This window comes from Theropithecus gelada, chromosome 18 (genome assembly GCF_003255815.1).
Source record: "Theropithecus gelada isolate Dixy chromosome 18, Tgel_1.0, whole genome shotgun sequence".
Taxonomy (NCBI): Eukaryota; Metazoa; Chordata; class Mammalia; order Primates; family Cercopithecidae; genus Theropithecus; species Theropithecus gelada.
This window is the reverse complement of record NC_037686.1, coordinates 63,068,630-63,090,306: the sequence shown is the minus strand read 5'-3', so window position 1 is coordinate 63,090,306 and position 21,677 is coordinate 63,068,630. Positions and strand designations below refer to the sequence as shown.

The 21,677-nt window shown below is 38.7% G+C and overlaps 1 protein-coding gene across 2 annotated transcripts in view; it reads left to right on the top strand.

The window, feature by feature from the left end:
- Positions 1-1,687: 1,687 nt before the first annotated feature.
- The window catches only part of RTTN (rotatin), a 195,791-nt gene continuing 175,801 nt past the window's right edge, over positions 1,688-21,677 (top strand). Inside the window, exons 1-10 of one of the 2 annotated variants that reach the window (XM_025365662.1) lie at positions 1,688-2,476; positions 2,818-3,005; positions 3,886-4,063; positions 6,193-6,282; positions 8,644-8,734; positions 10,433-10,547; positions 11,525-11,675; positions 14,572-14,737; positions 17,623-17,804; positions 20,132-20,247. In XM_025365662.1, the coding sequence (XP_025221447.1) occupies positions 2,446-2,476; positions 2,818-3,005; positions 3,886-4,063; positions 6,193-6,282; positions 8,644-8,734; positions 10,433-10,547; positions 11,525-11,675; positions 14,572-14,737; positions 17,623-17,804; positions 20,132-20,247 (1,308 nt within the window). In that variant the 5' untranslated portion in view covers positions 1,688-2,445. The remainder of the gene's footprint in view (positions 2,477-2,817; positions 3,006-3,885; positions 4,064-6,192; positions 6,283-8,643; positions 8,735-10,432; positions 10,548-11,524; positions 11,676-14,571; positions 14,738-17,622; positions 17,805-20,131; positions 20,248-21,677) is intronic. The other variant, XM_025365663.1, reaches the window with a different exon arrangement.

Here is a 21,677-nt window from a genome sequence, read left to right as displayed (position 1 = left end):
CTTGCTATGTCGCCCAGGCTGGAGTGCAGTGGCCGGATCTCAGCTCGCTGCAAGCTCCGCCTCCCGGGTTTACGCCATTCTCCTGCCTCAGCCTCCTGAGTAGCTGGGACTACAGGCGCCCGCCACCTCGCCCGGCTAGTTTTTTGTATTTTTTAGTAGCGATGGGGTTTCACCGTGTTAGCCAGGATGGTCTCGATCTCCTGACCTCGTGATCCACCCGTCTCAGCCTCCCAAAGTGCTGGGATTACAGGCTTGAGCCACCGCGCCCGGCCGTAACATGCTTATTTTAAGTCAATGGATTTTTTATATTTCTTCCACAGTATTATCACCCCTTACCCACTGCATCTACAGTCTCATCATCTAAGATCATTCATCTCAGAAATATCATTGACAAGTCACTTCTATTATTTTTCTATACTGTTATGTTTTTTGACCTTGACACTTCAAATCTGTAATTAATACCTTCATTCCTGGATAACTACAGACACTTCTGAGCTGGTGTAACTGGTTCCGCAGCGCCCACTGTGGTATGCTATCCATCAGGAGATGTGGTCTTTGGGTCAAGGAATTCAGCCACTGTTACAATCCTGGCTAGGCAGGCTTAGGCATGGGCTAGTGGAATCTTGGTTTAATATCCGTATCTCTTTCCTCCTACTTTCCAATTTCCTGCTGATGTCTCCTATTGGCGGCAGCCAACTGGAAGCCAGAGGGCAAGGCAACCTGGATAGTGCGGTCTTTTGGCCTGTTCAGGTCAGTTGATGAAGAGCTGGAAGAGTTGGAACCACCAGAAAGTGGAATGGAGAATATCCAGCATGCTAGCAGCTCTCTCGCCCTTCCTCTCTTCTTCCTAGAGATAATATGGTCACCTTGAATTTTGTTCTTTTCCCGAATTTGACACACTCCCTCTCAGTTCTTGCATTTGCAAATACAGTTTTCTCTAGCAGGAATTCCCTTACCCAACTTCTTTGTGTGGCAAACTCCTACTTACTCTTTAAGATCCAACTCAAGTACCATCACTCTCTTATCTACACACAAGAGGAGGCAGCAGGGTACTATGAATAGAACAAAGAAACATCAGGTCAGGTCCTCAATCTGTCACTTGCTAGTTAACGTGACTTTGTGTGGGGGCACTTCTGTGATTCCTCTCCGGCAAAATAGGAATGGCAATACAGTAGGCCTTTGCTGTCCACTGGTTGCACACAGAGAATTCAACACACTGGGGATGGAAAATATTCGGGGGAAAAAACCCCACAATTGAAAATAACAATACAAAAATTAAAAAATAGTATGAATAAAAAGTACAGTGTAACAACTATTTACATAGCATTTACATTGTATTAGGTATTGTAAGCAATCTAGAGATGACTTAAAAGTATACAGGAGGATGTGTGTAGGTTATATGCAAATACTACACCATTTTATAAAACAGACTTAAGCATGAGTGGATTTGAGTATTTACGGGGGTCCTAGAACCAATTACCTAGGGATACCGAGGGCCCACTTTACCTGCCTTGACATCCCTTTCCCCGGGAAAGTGAAAGGATCAGAGCGAGAAAATGCTCTCTAAAATGCAAATCATTTTCCAAACGTAATTTTGTTGATCTTACCGCTGCTTAGAATTAAAAAAAAAAAAAAAAAGATTTGCTCAGCTCGATCACTGTGCACGGTGCAAAAAATCAACTTTGGTGGCATTCAGCAAATCATACACCCAAGTCCCGCCTTTATTTCTCTTTTTGCAGCCCGGTTTCTCTCTTCTGCTCACTCATACCCGCCCACCCCGCTTTTGTAGCTTGCTTGTTCATATCTGAACTTGGGTATCCAAAGGCACTGCTTGACTTTGCAGGTACATTTCACAGTTAAAGAGGGTCCGTCATTTAGTAGTCGGGGATGGGAAGAACTGTCACAAAGCAAAAGTCTACATTCTAAATCGTGAAGTTCTGGGAGCTGAGAATCAGACTGGCAGGGCCAAGAACGAATCCGTCGCTGAGCGAGAAGGCGGGGCTCCTGTCGGGGCCTCTTGCAGCCCGCCCTGGGTTCCCGAATTCCCGCGCTGTAAGCCGGAACCCCAGGCCAGCGGGCGCCGCGGCGGGCCCGGAGCTGGGTGCAGGACGCACGACCGAGCCAGAACTACAACTCCCGACGTGCGCGGCGGCCAACGCCGGTTCTACCCCTGCTTATTGCTTTCTTTCTTTTTTTTTTTTTTTCCTCTTCTTGCGACGGAGACTGCTGTCCAGGAAGTGCGCAGTAGTGATTCTAGAAAGGCTGGAAGCTCTCCTGGCGACGCGGGGGCCGCGAACGACTCACGGAATGCCTCCTACTCCTAGTGAGCGCAGGCGTTGCGGAACCCACCGTCCCACAGGACGTGTTTCCGGGAGACATTAATTGTGGCCGGACTCAGTGGGGCGGCAGTTTAATTCTCCGGCGGCTGCAGATTGATGGGACGAGATGGTCCTGGCGGGGCTCATCAGGAAACTCGGTAACTGTCAGGTTGCCCCTCGCCCAAGGCACCCTCCCCTGCCCTGGCCACTTGCTGAGAATGGTCGTGTCACGTTTCCGCGGCCGGCCACTCCGCGACCGCTGCTGCCTCTTTCGCCCCCGCTTTGTCAGGGTAGCCCTGGGGGACCCATCTCGGACTTTGTGTAAACTCCGCGGTTCGCGTCCCGAAGGCACCAGCGGCCTGCTTCTGAAAAAAACTGGTTTATTCCATCTTCACGCCGCTCCTGCTCACAGCATAAGTAACGTAGTTTTAGAATGAAATCTGGGTGGGCGTCTCTTTGCAGTGGGGAACTAAAATAGTTTTGTGCCGTTCGTTGACAGGTCATCAGCTGGCCGAGATCAGGGAGCGCGCTCTCAAGAGTATTCTCTGCAAGATTGAGCACAACTTAATCTGCTACGCTGATCTCATTCAGGAGAGGCAACTTTTTCTTCATTTGCTGGAATGGTTCAATTTCCCGTCCGTTCCAGTAAAGGAAGAGGTTCTGAACCTGTTAAGCAGATTGGTTAAGGTAGGCTCATTTTGAAATAAAATAATCAGACGAGTGACTGTTTCTTAGTCATTTAATTGTAGCGTTTATTGAAAGTTAAATAATTGGGGTTAAAGGTTTTTTTTTCTTTCTTTCTTTTTTTTTTTTAAACAACCAGAGATGTGTAATTCATCTGGGTATATATTGCTCATCTTTTATTTGTGATACTGAATCCCACATGGTCTCTGCTGTGCTCAGAAGTAACACAGAACTTCTTTTGAGTTTTGGTGTATTCTGATTTTTGGAGTTATCTTTGGAGGTTAATATTTGTATTCTGTTTTTATTTTCTGATATTTACATCTTAAAAATTAGATGTGTCAATATGAAAGGGAGCACGTTTAAAAATAATGTTACATAACCGTGATTCATAAATACTAATGTTAAGTTGCTTCCCCGTATGCTTTTAGATTGGTATTCTTATGCCTACCTCAAGAGTAGTTAGCTGTCAGGGTCAGATATCAAAGTGTAAGTTTAACCTTTCAAAACGAAATCACTGTACAACGGTAGAGGAATCTTACTACTTTGACATCCTGGTAACCGGTTGGGGCTGGGACCAGAAGGTGAGCGTCAGTGGAAAAAAGTAACCCATTACAAAAATAAGAGTAGGGATTGATAATGTGCATTTCTAGTGTTCAGTGTGTTGGCTCATCTTTCATAAACGTTATCAAGTGTGGGTTGTATGTCTCTATGAGTATGTACTCCTCATGGAAGTGCCTTACTTCGGGGCAGAGCCATGAAGGATTTGTTTTTCAGAAAAGGAACATCTGATATACCAAAAATGATTTTATGTTTTGATTGCTGTAAGTTAAAGTTTAGAGATTTTGATAGAGTTATTCTCAAGATCATCCTCTTCTTATTTTAGTATCCCCCAGCAGTCCAACATTTGGTTGACCTTGGTGCAGTAGAGTTCTTATCTAAGCTTCGGTCGAATGTGGAGCCGAATCTGCAGGCTGAAATTGATGGCATTCTGGATGGACTTTTCATTCTTCCTTCGGAAGTTCCTGCGCTGTCTTCTGCCTCATACCAAACCAATCAAACTGGTAACTCGTTGGAATCAACTTGAGGGATATCTGTTAAAATATAAATACATTCATTCTAATGGTAAATTTTAAGGAAAGCAACGTTAGATTTTTTTAAAAAGGATTTCTCCCACCTCCCTCAAACTTATTTTTCTTGTATTAACTTACATGATTTTGCCCTTTTTCCCCTCTATTGTTAGTCAAAGGATGGTACATTTGCATTAATTGCTTTTTTGGTCAGGCCTAAAGGATGCCAGTGACTTTGCTTTTATGAGACCAGTTTGACAGCTTATTTCTTTGACAGTAACAACGTATTTTTATTGAGCACAGGAGTGCTCAGACATTGTTCTTAGTGCTTTATATTTGTATTTTTGACCTTGTTCTTCATATAGGAGTGTAATGATACCTGTCCTAGTTCATGATTTTGTTGTGGGGACCAATCAAAACGACATAATGCAAGTATTTTTCTATGCTGCAGTCCATTATGATATACTAGTTAAAATCCAAGTCAAAGAGACATGGATTTAAGTCCCAGTTCTGCTGCTGGTTGTGTGACCTTGGCTAAGGTAATTAACCCCTGCAGGCTTCAGTTTTCTCATTCAAAAATTGGGATAATAAGAAAGAACACTGGGCCGGGCGTGGTGGCTCGTGCCTCTAATCCCGGCACTTTGGGAGGCTGAGGCAGGTGGATTACCTGAGGTCAGGAGTTCAAGACCAGCCTGACCAACATGGTGAAACCCCGTCTCTACTAAAAATACAATACACAAATTAGCCAGACATGGTGGCAGGCGCCTGTAATCCCAGCTACTGGGGAGGCTGAGGCAGGAAAATCACTTGAACCTGGGAGGCGGAGGTTGCAGTGAGCCGAGATTGCTCCATTGCACTCCAGCCTGGGTGACAGAGCAAGACACTATCTCAGAAACAAAACAAAACACCTTTCTCATAGAATTGTCATGAGATTAAATGAGACAGTGTCTGTAAAGTGCTTAGCACAGGGCCCAGCATGTATTAAATGGAGCGATGTTGGCCGCTGTGCTGCTGCTGTTGTGCTGTTGTTAATGCCTGGTACAGTGCCTTGCACATGGAATGCACTGGAGTTGATTTGAAGAAAAACATCTTCTTGCAATTTATGTAATGAGTAGTAAAAGTAAAAAAAAAAAAGTTTTGATGCTTAACCTGTTAGACCATATTTTCTTCTCTACCATTACCAGTTCTGTTGCACCTTCAGGTTTGGGTACTGCTGTTCACAACAACAATAGCAGCTGTCATTTATTGAGTTACGTTGTGGGGCGTTGAATAAATTGATTTAAATACTTCATCTTGTTAAATCTTAAAACAGCCTTTTGAGATGTTATTAGTCTTACTCTATAGCTGAGAATAAAAATATAAAGTACCTTGCCCCACAGTACCCAGCTCTCTAACCTGTAGCAGATGCAGGATTCTAACACTGCTTTATCTGGCTCCCAAACCTGTGATTTTTAACAATGTATTTCACAGTCTCTAAGCCATCACAAATAGAGTCTGACATTATGAATTTTTAATCTAATTCCTTGCAGGTGAGAGTAGAGGAATGGTTTAGGGCTAATTGTTAGTTTTCTTTATTAGTAGTAGGAACTACTGCCATGAAAACTTAAAATTACAAACTATAGTTTTAGCCTTTTCCTCATTCTCATTGCAGCTGAACTGCTGAACATATATAATCGCATGTTACAGGGAATTGTAAAGGTATTGAAAGATAATGTTTGACGCCTTTGTTTCTGACAACTTTCTTTTTAAGGTATGAATGAAAATTGAAGTGATCAGAAACTATATAATTGGAGTCAAGGGAGAGGGAGATGGATTAGGAAGTATAGAGGGATGGTCCTTGAATACTTTGTAGCAGATTCTTCCTGTACATTCTAACAAATAACTGTGTTTGGCTAACAGTAAAAGTGAGAGGGAAAGAGCTCCTTCACTGGAAGTGGGCTCAATGTGCACATTTTTTCCTCTTTAGGCAGATAGATCATTCAGAAAAAGAACTGGACTTTTTTTTTTTTTAATTTTTAAAATGATTCCAATACTTAAGAGAAAACATTACCATTTAAAGAAAATAAGTTTCACTTTTAGCAAATGAGGAATCGAGAATACAGTAATGTTTATTTTCTTTTCAGAATTGTCAAAAAACCCTGAAATCTTAACAGGATATTTTCCCCAAGACAAAAGTAATTTCCAGCAGATGGAAGTGCTGCCACAACCAGTGGGTGTGTATATGTCGGGAAGTAGATCCTGTTGTCTTGGGAAGTTGAAAATTAATGTGCTTTCTTCATTGTTGTGAGGATGTATTTTTACCAAACTTGAATGTTTCAGCACCAAACTACCATTAAGTGTTTTAGTTGTTTTAAGTTAGTTTAGGATATCGAGTCGAAATGGTAAAATTTTGTGTTATTCTAACCATGTTTGAGCAACTGTGTAGATGGATGGTAGTAATAGCAGTAGTGCGTCGTGCTTACTGAACATGAGTTTTTTGAGGCATTGTGCCCTGCATTACACACATGTCATCTCGTTTGTTCTCCAGCTTACCAATGGTACCATCTATCCAATTACACCAGCCAGAGACTGAAGATCATTTTAGTTTCCTTTTTTCCCATTTCCTCAACACCCAGTTAATTAAAAAGTTCTGATTTAGAGCCCTCTTTCTGGAATCTGGAATCTCATCTCCATCTTTTTGTATCTGGCTGTGTTCAGCCTCAGCTCACATGCCAGCCGCCTCATCAGAGAGACTTCCTGATGATTCTAGCCAGTGATCACTTCCTGTGTGTAGTTTTCTTCCTAACACATTATTTTTTATTATTTTTGTTTTAAGTTTGATAATAGCCGTGAACATTGCTTTATTTTCAGTGTCTGGAACAATGCCAAAAAATGTATTAGGCACGCAGTAGATATTCTTGGAAGGAATGAATGACTCCTCCTGGAGTCTCTCTGAGATTGGTATTATTAGTGACCACATTTTACTGATAAAGATGCTGAGACTAGAAAGGTTGAAAACTTTGTTCTTGGTGAGGCAGTTAGGAAATAGTTAAGTAATCACGTACTTACCATTTTCTTGCCTGCGTGGTTAAGATGAAAAGGCTGTGTTCAAGAGTATATCTGCCGATGTCACATATTCAAATGAACTCCATTTGGAAGCCTCTGTTATTAAAAAGCTTTCATGGAAACTCACAGGTGGAATAACAAGAAAGAATGGAAAACTTGTTAAGCCATTAGAATACTTTACCTTTTCATTCTGGAAAAGTTTTCTTTGGTGAGGCAGTTAGGAAATAGTTAAGTAATCACGTACTTACCATTTTCTTGCCTGCGTAGTTAAGATGAAAAGGCTGTGTTCAAGAGTATATCTGCTGATGTCACATATTTAAATGAACTCCATTTGGAAGCCTTTGTTATTTAAAAGCTTTCATGGAAACTCACAGGTTTCCATGTGCATAACAAAGAATGGAATAACAAGAATAACAAGACAGAATGGAAAACTTGTTAAGCCATTAGAATACTTTACCTTTTCATTCTGGAAAAGTTTTGTTAGGCTTGTAGCAAGCTTTGTTTTTGAGGCCAGATGGCTGAGAGGCTTAATTCCATCAAAATGAGAGACATCTGAAGGGAGGGGGAATCTCTAGGGTTGGTAAAGGATGGGTGTCTGAATGAAGCCGATGAAAACATGAAGGGGGATTGAGATTGTTACACTTTTATGTGAGTTGCAGTTTGTCTTGATTGACGGTCTGACTTATTTTGGTCACATTTTTACTGTGTGGTATAAGCCTGTCCTTCCCTCCACCCACCTCTCCTTATTTCCTTAGAAAGTAAACCCTGCTTTTATGTTAGCACTTTTGAAAGAAGTAACTATGCTATGTTTGGGAATTTAATAATACTGCTATCCACATTTAGCAATTCCATGCTCTTTTCAAAGCATTTGGCAGAAAGACTGCCATTTGGAAGGACTTATCTAGATGCTGTTTCTCAGTGTTGCCACCTTAACTTGTACTATATAAGATCTGTTAAAAATAACTTGCATGGGGATAGTTTAAAACTGTGTTGCTTTCTCAGATTTCTTTTAATCTTGTTTGAACACTGATATTTGTTTTTCGACCTTACGGTCTTCAAGTCATCTTCACAGAGGTTTAAAACACCTGACACCATATAGGATATTTGAACATGGCTAGATGTAGTGTATCATTATGTTTTATCATTTTTAATTTCTAAAAGTTAAGGTTTTCCCTAAATGTCAGTTCCTTTTATGTTGAATTTAAGTTTGATGTTCTGGTCAGCCACAGGGTAAAATAGAAAATTTAATGGAAACTTTATATGTCAGTCTGTACTGGATTGTGTTTAATGCTCTTCTTCTAGTACTTATTTTAATATAATATGAGTTCTGTTTAAATTATGAAATGAGAACTCTCTTATTTATCCTGTGATAGAACAAATTTCCTGCTGACCTTGTTTGGTATATTTTAGGTTACCGAGATGTAGCCTTTATTTTGGGACTTGTTTTAAAGGGAAAACTTACTCTTAACATTGTGAATCTGTCATCTCTTTATTCCTTGATACCTTAAGCTTTGCTATTCCATTGACAGTAAATCAGACTGTGAAGTGCTTGAAGTTTTCTACATTTCCTTGGCTACCCCTGACTACCACAGACAGACATGTCCTCTCCTCTAATGAAAGGTACGAAGCTTGATGTATTTTTCAGGTGTTTTTGTTCACTTATAGTCATTAAGTTTGATAGTTATTACAATATGTTTTACCAGGAAAAGATACTAGTGGCAGTGAAAATTAGTAATGGTCATTTTTGAATGATTTTTGTTTTTAAAAAAGCTAGCCAGAAAAAAATTCTTGTTTGCTTTTAATCAATCTACACATCAAGTTTCTTTTATTTTATTTTTGAGACAGTCTCACTCTGTCACCCTGGCTGGAGTGCAATGGCACGATCTGGCTCAGTGCAACCTCCGCCTCCTGGGTTCAAGTGATTCTCATGCCGGCCACAGCCCCCTGAATAGCTGGAATTACTGGCATGTGCCACCACGCTCAGCTAATTTTTGTATTTTTAGTAGAGACAGGGTTTCCCCATGTTGGCCAAACTGGTCTTGAAGCCTTAATCTCAAGTGATCCGCCCCCCTTGGCCTCTCAAAGTGCTGAGATTACAGGTGTGAGCCACTGCATCCGGCCCAGGTTTCTTTTTGTGGTTGGAATCTCGTGTAGTCCTTGGTAACAGGAGTTTTCTCTTATTGGCCAGATTCTCTTTTTGGCCATTACTTATGCACTTGATTAATAAAAATGGAAAATTAAACATAAATGTAGTCTTTTTGGCAGAATATATTTCAAAATGTGGGCTTCATTAGGAGACAAACTATGCCATGTGGATAAGGTTGGGTACCACGGATCCAATCTAATGTGATGACTACCCACAAGAGTAATTGTTAATTGATTGCTACCCACAAGAGTAAATAGCTGATACGTAGAAATTTGGAGAGTATTTTAATGTCCAGATTCACTTTGCGCAATTTCATAAATGTTACAATACACAAGTTGTCTGCTTTTTTGGGGTATAAATCTGGAAAATAAAGACCAGTTTACTAGGACTAGATCCAGATTACAGGTGGATGCCATTAAATGATTTTTAATGATGACAATTCTAAGAGCATCAGTGAATTCTCTTGGAACGACATATTCAGGAGGCAGAGTGCACATGGGAAAGGGTTAGGAGGTTGTATGATCTCTTAGTTTTGAGTCAGTCCCAAAGGCAGAGATGGTGATAATTTCTTATACATGCCTCTGGATAGTGAATGGTGTATTGTGTAATGGAACTGGGCTGAGAAAAGGGGTGTGATTTTTTGGGGGTGGGGAGTAAACAACTGCCAATCCTAGGTGGGCAGAAGTGGCTGGGTGTCCTCTGTATGGGATAAGAGGGGAGTCCTAATCTGATTCACCTTGAGTAGGGAAGATCAGTAAGGACTTTCATTCTTAGAATTTGCCTCTGTACTTTTGTTCTGTCTCATTTCTTAATTTAATTGGCAGATTTCCTAGAATTCTGTGCTCTTTGACCTCACTGAACTCATTTTGTAGCCTTAGGATAATCTCTGAGGGTACAGTGGTTAGTATGATGTCCTTCCTGCTCTTAAGAGGGTCTAGCGGGGAGTGCAGAATCAACAGGCAGTTATAATATCACAAATAATGGTCAAATGGAAGAAGCACTGCCCTAGAGTTGTTTATTGGTTAGGGAAAAGATCTAGGAAGGCTTTTCTGGAGAAGTGAGATCTCAGCTGAGACCCGAAAGATTGTTAATGGAGTCATTGTGTCAGTAGGCTACTTAGAATTTGGAATAGGTGAACTCTTCTTAAAAATGATTAACACTATGTTTTGTAGCTCTTTAAGAAGTAGTAACCACACTTTAATCTGGAACACCTGTGAACTATTGAAGGACGTTATCATGCAAGATTTTCCTGCTGAGATTTTCCTTCAAAGGCCAAAAATTGTTCAGGTCAGTGCCCTCTATAATTGTTTTAGATTTTGAACCAGAGAACTTTTTGCAATAAAGCAAATTTTGCAGAGTAGGAGTTCTTGGGAAGGAACTTGGTACTCACGTTTTAAAAAAGTGAAGTATTTGGCGATTTAAAACACGTATTCACTAACTTAGGTGGATAGTTATAGTTCTTCCAATAGTAGTAGTTTCATTTGACACTTGCAGTACAGTTCGGCCACCTTGAGTTACCATTTATGGATCACCTAAAGGGTAGAGTAGACTTTGGACATTGAGATTGTGCAGGAGCCCTTATTAAAAGTAAGAATAACATTGCTTCTTGAGTATCTAGTTTATTTAACGCACAGTGCTACATGCTGTAGCATGTATAACGTGAAAATACAGTAGCAGTGAATAACAGATGAATTCTTTTCTTTTTTCTAGTTTATTGCTTATATAGTAGAGAGAGAGGGATCCGGGGTGGGGAATTGTGGCATCTCCAAAGCAGCCAGTAAGGCTTCAGCGTTCTCGCTCCACACTGCCAGGGCTGAAATGGACTCCAGTGGGTGGCAACTGTTAATACATAGGATCAAAGCTGGCAAATGATAGCAGAGGAAAGCTGTTAATTCCCAAAATGTGGTCAAATGATTTAGATGCTTGAGATGAAAAGGGCTTGCTGTGATTTTTAAAGTGTTCTCTGTAATGTAATGTCCTGAGTGGGGAATAATTCCTGTCTTCTCTCAGAATAGTTACTCAACTAACAGATTTTAGAAATTAGGAAACACTGACTATTCTATTTAAATGTTGTCTTATTTTATTTTGACCCATCTACTTGCCTTATTTTGCCCATTTCTGTTTCTTATGTCTTACAGATATTTGGCAACTTATTTTACTTCTCTTGATTCTTCACTTAGGCTTACTTACTTAAGCTCCACATTCTTCTTTGAAGTTGAGCACTTTGTTCCCTTAATCATTTTCATGGCTCTTGTTGATTTCAGAGCCTTTTATCTCTGTTGAAACTGGCCTTTGGAGGAGATGGAAAGCATCGCCTGGCATTACAGTCAGTGTCCTGCCTGCAGCAGCTGTGCATGTATTTAAGAAACAGACTTAACTTTCACCGAGATCCCGGATTTTTCTCCAATAAACAGGGTATTTATTTTTATCTGTTCATTAGCCACTGGTGTTATTTGTAGATTTTTCTGAGAACTTTCCATTATAGTTACTGTTAGGGTTTATTGTGTACGCATTTTCACAACATAAACTCCCCACTCCTAAATGTATTCAAATGATTATCTTTACAGACTGCGTGAATGACAGAAACTGCCATGATCTCTTGAGCCTTTTTTTTTTTTTTTTTTTTTTGGATAACAGATACTTACGAGGTGTTTTTCTTTTTTCTCCCAGACTTGTAGAAATTCTATATAGTGTTGTTAGGATGTCGTGACTAGGATATTGGGTATGACTATTCATGTAGGACTTTGGGCATTTTAGCAAGTTACATATGGTGTTAATAAATTGTTTTGTTTGAAAAATATTGATTTGAATTTTATGAAAAGTATTTACATGCAACTTGCGATGTAGTCAAGTGTTCCAGCAATGCCAGACTTTTCAGAGAAAAAGCGCCACCTAATGGCCAAATAGAGTACCAGACTGGCTTCGACAAAACGGTACAATTGAGGATTTTTGTGTGCTTAGTGCAATCTGCATTGAAAGTCAAATATAGTCATTTGTCATCATGTTTCATAGTTAATCTCTATTTCATTGGGAGTTTCACTGATCTTGTGCTACTTGAATATTTATGATTTACCTTGGTTTTATTCTAGATTTTAGAGTAATGGCATTGTGCAAATGACTGATAATAGAGAACGTTTGGCTATCCCATACTTCAACAGAAAAAGAGTTATAATGTTGATTAAAAATAGTTGATATCTCTGAATAATTGTTAATGTATTTAATAAGTATGTATTTATTATCTATTATATGCTGCTGATAGTCTAGCCTCCAGGGAAGTGTAACACTGAACAAACGAGTAAGATCCATGCCCTTATGAGCTTCTATTTTAAAAGGCTGGGGACAGATGATAAACAAGTAATCAAGTTTGCTTGAGATAAGAAGTACTTGAAGGAAATAAAAAGGGTGATGTGACAGAACGTGGCTGGGTAAACATAGCTTCATTTAGGATAGTCAGGGAAAGCCCCTGAGAGGAGGTGACCTGAAGGGTGACAAGGAACCGTCACTCGAAGAGCTGCAAGAATAGTGTTCCAGGGAAGGCAAGGCCTCAAGGTAGCACTGAGGGTGATGTCCTTGAGCAACTGAAATAAAGCCCATGAGAGTAGAGTGCAGTGAGCTGGGCAAGAGAGGAGAATGAGGTGCCATCAGAGAGGTAGTCAGGGGCCAGAGTATATTGGGGCTTGCAGATCTTTTTAAAGGTTTTATATTTTCTTTGAAGTGTAGTGAGAAACTCTTGGAGGGTTTTTTTTCCCCTCCTCTCTCTGACTGTAAATGCTTTTATTACCTAATTCTTTTTTTAAATTGGGGTAAAATATATATAATATAAAATATGCCATTATAAACATTTTTAAGTGTATAATATGGTGACATTAATTACATTCACATTGTGTGCAACCATCACCACTACCTGGTTCTAAACCTCTTCATTATCTTAAACAGAAACTCTAATCATTAAGCAGTGATTCCTCATTTTTCCTTTCCCCAAAGCTCTTGATAACCTCTAATTTACTTTCTGTCTGATTTTGTCTATTCTAAGTACCCCATCTAAGAGGAATCATACAATATTTATCCTTTTGTGTCTGGTTTATTTATAGTGTTTTCAAGCTTCATCCACATTGTAGCATGTATCAGAACTTCATTCCTTTTTATGGCTGAATGATATTCCATTGCATGTATATCCCACATTTTATTCATCTATGCATTTGTTGATGGACATGTGGGATGTATCCACGTTTGGCTATTGTGAGTAATGCTTCAGTGAACATTGGCATGCAAGTGTCTGTTCAGTGCCTGGTTTCAGTTCTTTTGGGTAATACCTAGGAGTGAAATTGCTGTATCATACGGAAATTGTATCTTTAACTTTTTGAAGAATCGCCAAACTATTTTCCACAGCAGCTGTACCATTTACATTCCCATCAGCAATATATAAAGCTTCCAGTTTTTCCACATCATCACTAACTTGTTCATTTTTTTCTTTTTTAAAAATAATTATAGTCATCCTAGTAGATGTGAAGTGGTATCTCATGGTTTTGATTTGCATTTCTCTAAAGACCTAGTGATTAATGACCAGTGAATCTCTAATGACTTTTCATGTGCTTATTGTTTGCTCATATATCTTCTTTGGAGAAATGTTTAATAAAGTTCTTTGCCCATTTTAAAAATTGGGCTGTTTTCTTTATTGCTGGGTTTCAGGTTACTTAGATATTCTGAAAATTAACACCCTTATCAGATACATGGTTTGCCAATATTTTCTCCCACTCTATGGGTTATCTTGACACTTTCTTGTAATGTTCCTTGGGGTACCAAAGTTTTAAATTTTGATGAAGTCCTGCTTATCTGTGTGTTCTTTGGTTGTTTGTGCTTTCGATGTCATATTTAACAATCCATTGCCAAATTCAAGGTCATGAAGATTTAGACCTACTTTTTCTGCTAAGAGCTTTATGGCTTTAGCTTTTATATTTAGGTTGTTGATCCATTTTGAATTAATTTTTATGTATCGTGTGAAGTAGCCATTCTTGGAGAGTTTTAACAGAGAGTGCATGATCTAGTGTTTTCTCCTTTGGTAGTCTCTAATGTTGTAATTGAGTACCATTGACTAGAAGGTCCCATGTAATCAAATCAGTTAGATATAAACCTAAATGTGCTAAGTGAATACTTATAGAAAAGTTTGATCTTTGCTTTTGTTTTTACCCCTGTAAAAGGATTCCTACTATCTTAATTTGTTAATGTTTTTGGAAGAATGATACATAAATACTACATAGTCAGAAGTCTGTTTCTACTAAAGGATAATTTTATTCTCTCTTTTTTTCCCCAGATACAGTTTCCCAAAATTCTTCTTTATCTTATTGTCATGAAGCAAGAGGTACTCATCATTCCCAGAACCCTTCCCCGGGAAGCAGCAGCCCTCGGCCTTCTGTGGTTGGGCGCACAGGCCAGCGACCCAGAGGAGATGGCCAGGATTGGGATGCAGTGTCCTCTAGGTATGCAGTGTCTCTGGGGAAATTAGAAATGCTGGTTAACTTATGTGTGTTAATTTCAGAAGGAGATAATTATTTTTCTGTCCTTTTTTTTTTTTTTTTTGAAACATTAACACAGGTATAGGCCTTGTGTTAAAACCTGGCTTCATACTTTTTTTGACCATGATCCACAGTAAGGACAGATAAATAATACTACATCCCAACTCAGCAACTCAGTGCTCAGTACGTGAACATATACTCTGTTTATGTATATATGTGTGTGTATGTGTCCCCCAAAACAAAATGTTCACAAAATAGTAGTCTGATACTATATTCGACACACTGAACTATATTTTCAGTTCTGATTTCATTAAAAAATAAATGATTCTGACCCACTAAGTTGTTTTTACCAGCCGCAAATGGAATATGATCTAGTTTGAAAGCATAGCTTTAAATGATAGATACACTTTTGATAGTATTTTAAACACATTTTTGTGTTATGACAAATGCGTAAGTGTTTATTGTTAAAAGGAACGGTTGGAGAATTTTATAAAATAAGGACTCTTTCAAGGTGAACAGTTTATGGTATTTGTGTAAATACAGATTTTTTCTTTTTTCTTTTTTTTTTTAAGACAAGATCTCACTCTCTTGCCTAGGATGGAGTGCAGTGGCCCGATTATAGCCTTGACTTCCGGGCTCAAGTGATCCTCAGCCTCCCAAGTAGCTGGGATCACAGGTGTGCACTACCACACTTGGCTAAGCCTTTTATTTTTTGTAGAGACGAGGTCTCACTATGTTTCCCAGGCTGGTCTCAAACTCCTGGGCTCAAGTGATCTTCCCATCTTGGCCTCATAAAGTGTTGATATTACAGACATGAGTCACCATGCTTGGCCCCCAGTGCTTGGCACCCAGATTTTCATGCACCAACTTTGCTTAAAAGGATTGGTGTGGTATTTGTATGTTACCTTATCCTTGGGCTGCGAACATGTTAAAAACATACTAGCCTCTTCTTTAGTGTCATTCTAAAAAGTGTTCAGTAAGTTGAGCATTAGTCTGTTGGCTTGATTATTTTCTTGCAATACTGCTACTACTGTTAACAAGCTAATACCATTTCATACCTGCTGTGTGCATGGTGTTATGCCCTGTGCTTTGCATACTTTATCTCCTTTAGTTGTCTTAGAATAGGATTGATATTATATAATGGGATTGGTATTATTATTATCATCCTCATTTTACAGAAAAATCTGAGGTTTAGAGAGGTTAAGAGCATGACAGTTGGTAAAGAGCAGAGCTAGGGTTAAATAAAATGATAGGAGAGTCTGTGCTCTTAGTTCTTATATTGTAGTTGGTTGATCAGTCACGTTTTTCTCTTTCTCCTTATAAAGCCTTTCTGCCTCATTCTCTTGTGTGCTTCATGGTTGTAAGTTTTCACTCATGAGTGAACAGCTTCCTCACGTGGCATTTCAGAGTTACACAGAAGCCCTAGTTGTTTCCAGATTTTGGGGTGCTTGGTTTCTTGAAATTGAAGAAACGACAAAGTTGGTATATAATTCGGGCAGATTTAAATGTTCCATAGCATTAATATATCTCTTGTGATTCAGCTTCAATTGTGGATAACATCAAAAGACAAAATTTTGAGGCTCTTTGTAAATGTGAGGCTCTAGCCTTTCTACACTTCTTAAATCCTTACTCCAGCACTTTGCATCCAAGGTAAGAACTTTTTAATGAAGAAAGCCAAGGACGATGGGATGTTCCTTTTTTTGGGGTGCATTTTTGAAGTCACTACATGATGTCGAATGTGCTAAATGAAGTAATACATTTCCCACGATGTTTTTCTGGAAACATCCTTCATTTCCTAACATTGGCTTACTTGGAACAGTGGTGAAACTCAGAAAATCTAGGAAACTGTATGAACTGTTGGTTTGGTCTTTACAAGTTGAATACAGAAGAGCTTTCCTATAAATCTGCTTGTTTTCTTTTAGAAATGAATGGGTTGGCCGGGCGCGGTGGCTCAAGCCTGTAATCCCAGCACTTTGGGAGGCCGAGACGGGCGGATCACGAGGTCAGAAGATCGAGACCATCCTGGCTAACACGGTGAAACCCCGTCTCTACTAAAAAAATACAAAAAACTAGCCGGGCGAGGTGGCGGGCGCCTGTAGTCCCAGCTACTCGGAGGCTGAGGCAGGAGAATGGCGTAAAACCCGGGAGGCGGAGCTTGCAGTGAGCTGAGATCCGGCCACTGCACTCCAGCCTGGGTGACACAGCGAGACTCCGTCTCAAAAAAAAAAAAAAAAAAAGAAATGAATGGGTTATCAGTGCTAATATTGATGGCTACTATAGGAATGTTGACATACTTTGGGATATCAGCCTGAAAAGCAAAATATAGATGCATTTTTGGCTTCATTTACAATTTTGAGTCTTTTTTTTTTTTTTTTTTGAGATGGAGTCTTGCTCTGTCGCCTAGGCTGCAGTGCAGTGGCGCAATCTCAGCTCACTGTAACCTCTACCTCCTGGGCTCAGAAGATTCTCCTGCCTCAGCCTCCCCAGTAGCTGGGGTTATAGGCGTGTGCCACCATGCACAGCTAATTTTTTTTTGTATTTTTAGTAGAGATGGGGTTTCACCATGTTGGCCAGGCTGGTCTTGAACTCCTGACCTCAGGTGATTTGCCCGCCTCAGCCTCCCGAAGTTCTGGGATTACAGACATGAGCCACCACTCCCGGCCTTGAGTCGTCTTTATGGAATTTAATTTCGTAAATTTGTCAAAGTTTCTCCAAATCTGACCAGAGTTGAATGAAGCAATAGAGTTGTGACTTGTATGAGGCTTCTAATATGCCAGGCAGCAGATATGCAGTAAATCTGTTTGGGGATTGTTTCTATATGCAAGGTTTATCATTTGTTTATTTTGCAGTGGAAGTAGTAGTCATGCTCATGTAAACTCTAGGATATCCGTTCATTCACCTTTGGATATGGGACACATAGATCTGCCAGAGCTGGAAACTGAAGACACATTGGAACTACAATTCCAGCAGCTCAGTCTTCCCCAGTTTTGTGTCTCCGTTCTGGAATCAGCTGTTCCTCTCTTAAGAACAGGTTAGTTGTTTTTGAAATCATAATCCTGATACAATTTGTGTTTTTTTGTGTTTCGTTAGGATTTTCCTTTTTTTCTCTTCTGTGTTAGGGCTTTTGCAATCTATATTTACTTATCTTTTGAGATATAAATTTTTAAAAATGTAATAAAGTCTTTATTATTTTTAAATTAAATGTGGATGCCATGGAGGGCTATTCAGCTAGCCCTTCCATTTTATGAGTTTTTATTGACTTTCACGCCTACATTTTTTAGAATTTTTATTTTTTTGCATTTATTCTTGCTGTCATCTTATTTTTTTCTTTTTTTTGGGTTATATGGCTATTTTAAATTTGAACAATGACAACATAGAGCAACTGGAATAAGTTATAAAAGGTGAACTGGCATGAATAGACCAGAATAAAAAAATCTTTGGCTTTTGCTCTTTGGAAACTTTTTGAATAGCTGTCAGTTGTTCACTCTTCCCATTCATTTCTTACTACTTAAGCCACTTAACATGTTAAAAACAAAACTCCAAAACTGGATTCTTCCCTTTGTGGCAATTATTCTTAAAAAAACCCACAAATATTTTCAGATTACATTTTTGTTCAGATGTGCTAGGAAAATTTGAAGAGGTTTACTGAAATATACACTGGTATTTAATTGTAACTGTGCTGAACAACGGTGACAGCAATAACAATATGGCGGATGTCTACTGAGTCTAGAAATGAAACAGTAGTTACCATGTATTGAGTCCTTACTGGGTTCTGCCTTCATACTTTGGTTTTGTGTTCATTATTTCATGCACTCTTCATATCAACCCTTTCTTTCCTTCCAATAGTGGTAGTTACTAATTTTATCTCCATTTTTACAAGTGATGAAGCTGAGTTTTAGAGTGGTTTAGAAACTTGCCTGAAGTCAAACAGCTAAAAGCAGGGACTTGAACCACGATTCTTCTGAATCTAAAGTCCATGCTCTTAAATACTTTAGCATTTTGCAAGGTAAAGAAAGTTTTAGAAAGAAAGCAGTCATGATTTTTATTCTCAAAATCTATACATTTTCAGCATTTGATAAACTCATTAGGATATAAATAAGATAAGATAGTTTTGCCCTTTTTACTTTATACTGGCAAAGTAAAAATATATATTCCAAGTTAATGGTTCTTTAAGTCCTATGTCTATTTTTTGCCACTTGGAGGTGATGGAGGAGAAAGAAGCAGGAAAGTATGTATTTGGAAAACATTTAAAATGTTTTTATCCTGAGGAAAACTGTGTACCCATACTTTTTACTCAGTAAGTGCTTCTACTAGCTGGAACTATATATTAATTCATATACTAATAATCTGAAATGAAGGAAGAACTGAACTGTGGCATCATAAAGTACATATGTTTATCTGTCTGGTAAGCCGAGAAGAACAGTTTTAGACTTTAATGATTTTGCATTTAACCTTTTCTTAATTTGCTTTAAAAAGTCAGATTGATAATTATAAAGCTATATCTTGGTACATAAAAACTTCTAAATGTTCTCCTGCCCTTTTGTGGTAAATTATGGCATGATTTGTAACTGTTCAATATCATAAGAGATTTCTAGGAGAATTTGCTCCAGCTGTTCTAGTAAAAAAATTAATCTAGATCCTTTCAATCTGGTAGTTTGTTTTACTTTGATTCATTAGAACTTAACCTTTGGGATGCGGGGTGGGAAGGTCTAGTGTGAATCTTCGTCTCACATAGGATAATGGAAATGGAGTCTGTTATTCTGTCTCTGCGGAGAAAGGTGGTGTGACTTCGGGAAGATTTTTTTTTTTTTTTTGCTCTGGGGGTGTGACTTTGGGAAGATTTTTTGAGTTTAAGGTGAGTGCAAATAGAGTTTCTTGAAGTTTCTTTAGCAAATGTCAGCATGTTCATTTATTCCTTTAGTTGCTCCAGTCCAAGCTTAGCTTCCCAGGCAACTCCTGTGTGGGAAAATATTAATTTATGAGAAGACTCAAGCCTTCTAGTACTAAGTAGAAATTATTGGAATATGTTTCCTAAATCTTTCTGGTGCTTTGTCACATATTACGTGTAACATGGATGGTCCCTAAATTTGAAAAATTATTTTGATCTATCTCACAGTACCTGTTAGATTATTGCTACTTTCAATATCTTTTCCAATTATAAGTGTATTTGGTGTTGTGACTGGAACAGAAGCCTTCAATGTGATTGTAAATTGTGATTTCTCTACAGTTCTAAGAACATTAGAAAAGAGAAAATGTTGGAGCATGACTAACTAGAAAATTGAGCAATATGATATTCAGCTGATTATTTTAAAGTTAAGTAACTTTTTCTCCTTTACGTTTTTCTGTTTGTATTCCTAGGTAGCAGACAAATGATAATAAGAGTTCTGGAATTGCTTGCAGAGGATATGACACTTATTGGTGAAGCAATTTCAACAGATATCTGGGATGACAGCAGCCTTTTTGGTATAGATATGGTGAGAATCAATGTTTTCTTTGGGATATAGAGAATAGCATATTTTAAAAGATTTTGGTTCTTTTAAGCTGGTTTCATTGTCTCATTAGTGTTCAAAATCTTTTTTCTTTTTGACTCAATATGTCCCATGCTTATTGTATAAATAGCCTGGAACAGGCCTATTTTTCCAAAGGTTCTGGTTACTGCTAATAGGGGAAGGTATATTAAGACCAAAACCAGGCCATTAGAAGTGGTTATAGCTACTGTGATATCATTCTTTCCTTTCAGGAACATTTAAGAAATACATATTTTTAAAGATTATGAATTTATATTGTTATTTTTCTTATTTTAAATTTGTATTTCTTATCCTTGCGCTTGCTTGTAGAAAGTCTTTGTTCCTAGCAGTATCAGCATAATTACTTATTAGCTTTGACCTTAAACATACATAAGATAGTTTTGGAACAGCAGTATTAACATTACTATGAACAACTCTACTAAAAAGTTCAAGATTTCCTGGCAGTTCTTTTTGACATAGACTAATCTCACTAAGGATATACAGTCAAAATACTGTTCCATAAAGCTACCGTTACCAATTCAGCATACAATTAGATTTGTTTTCATTTGTTTCACTATTGGGAATTGTTTTTTCTTCATGAAAATGTAGCTCAGGGATGCCTCCCTCCCATTCAGTTACCTTGAAGATGTTTTCCTTATTGGTAGTCATTTTTATTTTCTGGCTATTTTTTTCTATTTTTTATTTTATTTTTGCAAATGTAAGCAACTAAGTATGTAGATTCTTTTTTTTTTTTTTTTTTTTTTGAGACGGAGTCTCGCGCTGTGTGACCCAGGCTGGAGTGCAGTGGCGTGATCTCGGCTCACTGCAAGCTCCGCCTCCCAGGTTCACGCCATTCTCCTGCCTCAGCCTCCGAGTAGCTGGGACTACAGGCGCCCGCCACCACGCCCGGCTAGTTTTTTGTGTTTTTAGTAGAGACGGGGTTTCACCATGTTAGCCAGGATGGTCTCGATCTCCTGACCTCGTGATCCACCCGCCTCGGCCTCCCAAAGTGCTGGGATTACAGGCTTGAGCCACCGCGCCCGGCCCATATGTAGATTCTTATCCTCTCCCCTTCCTGCATAAAAGGTGGTATATTATGTACACTGTTTTGCACCCTGTTTTTATAACTTAAGAATACGTCTTACGTGCATAGAGTAGTAGGTATGGGGATTATTCCCTATCTATCTAGACGTGAGATTTTCTCATTCTTTTTTATAGGTAGCAAATGCTTCGTTGTGTATTTGTTAACCCAGTCTCTTGATGGATATTGTTAATATAAATTATGTACAATGAATAATGTGTTTATGCTGTTTTATAAATGTACAGGTGTGTCTTTAGGGTAGATTTATTTAAGTGGGCATCCTCTTTTTCTAAAAAACTTTTATTTAGCTTCAGTG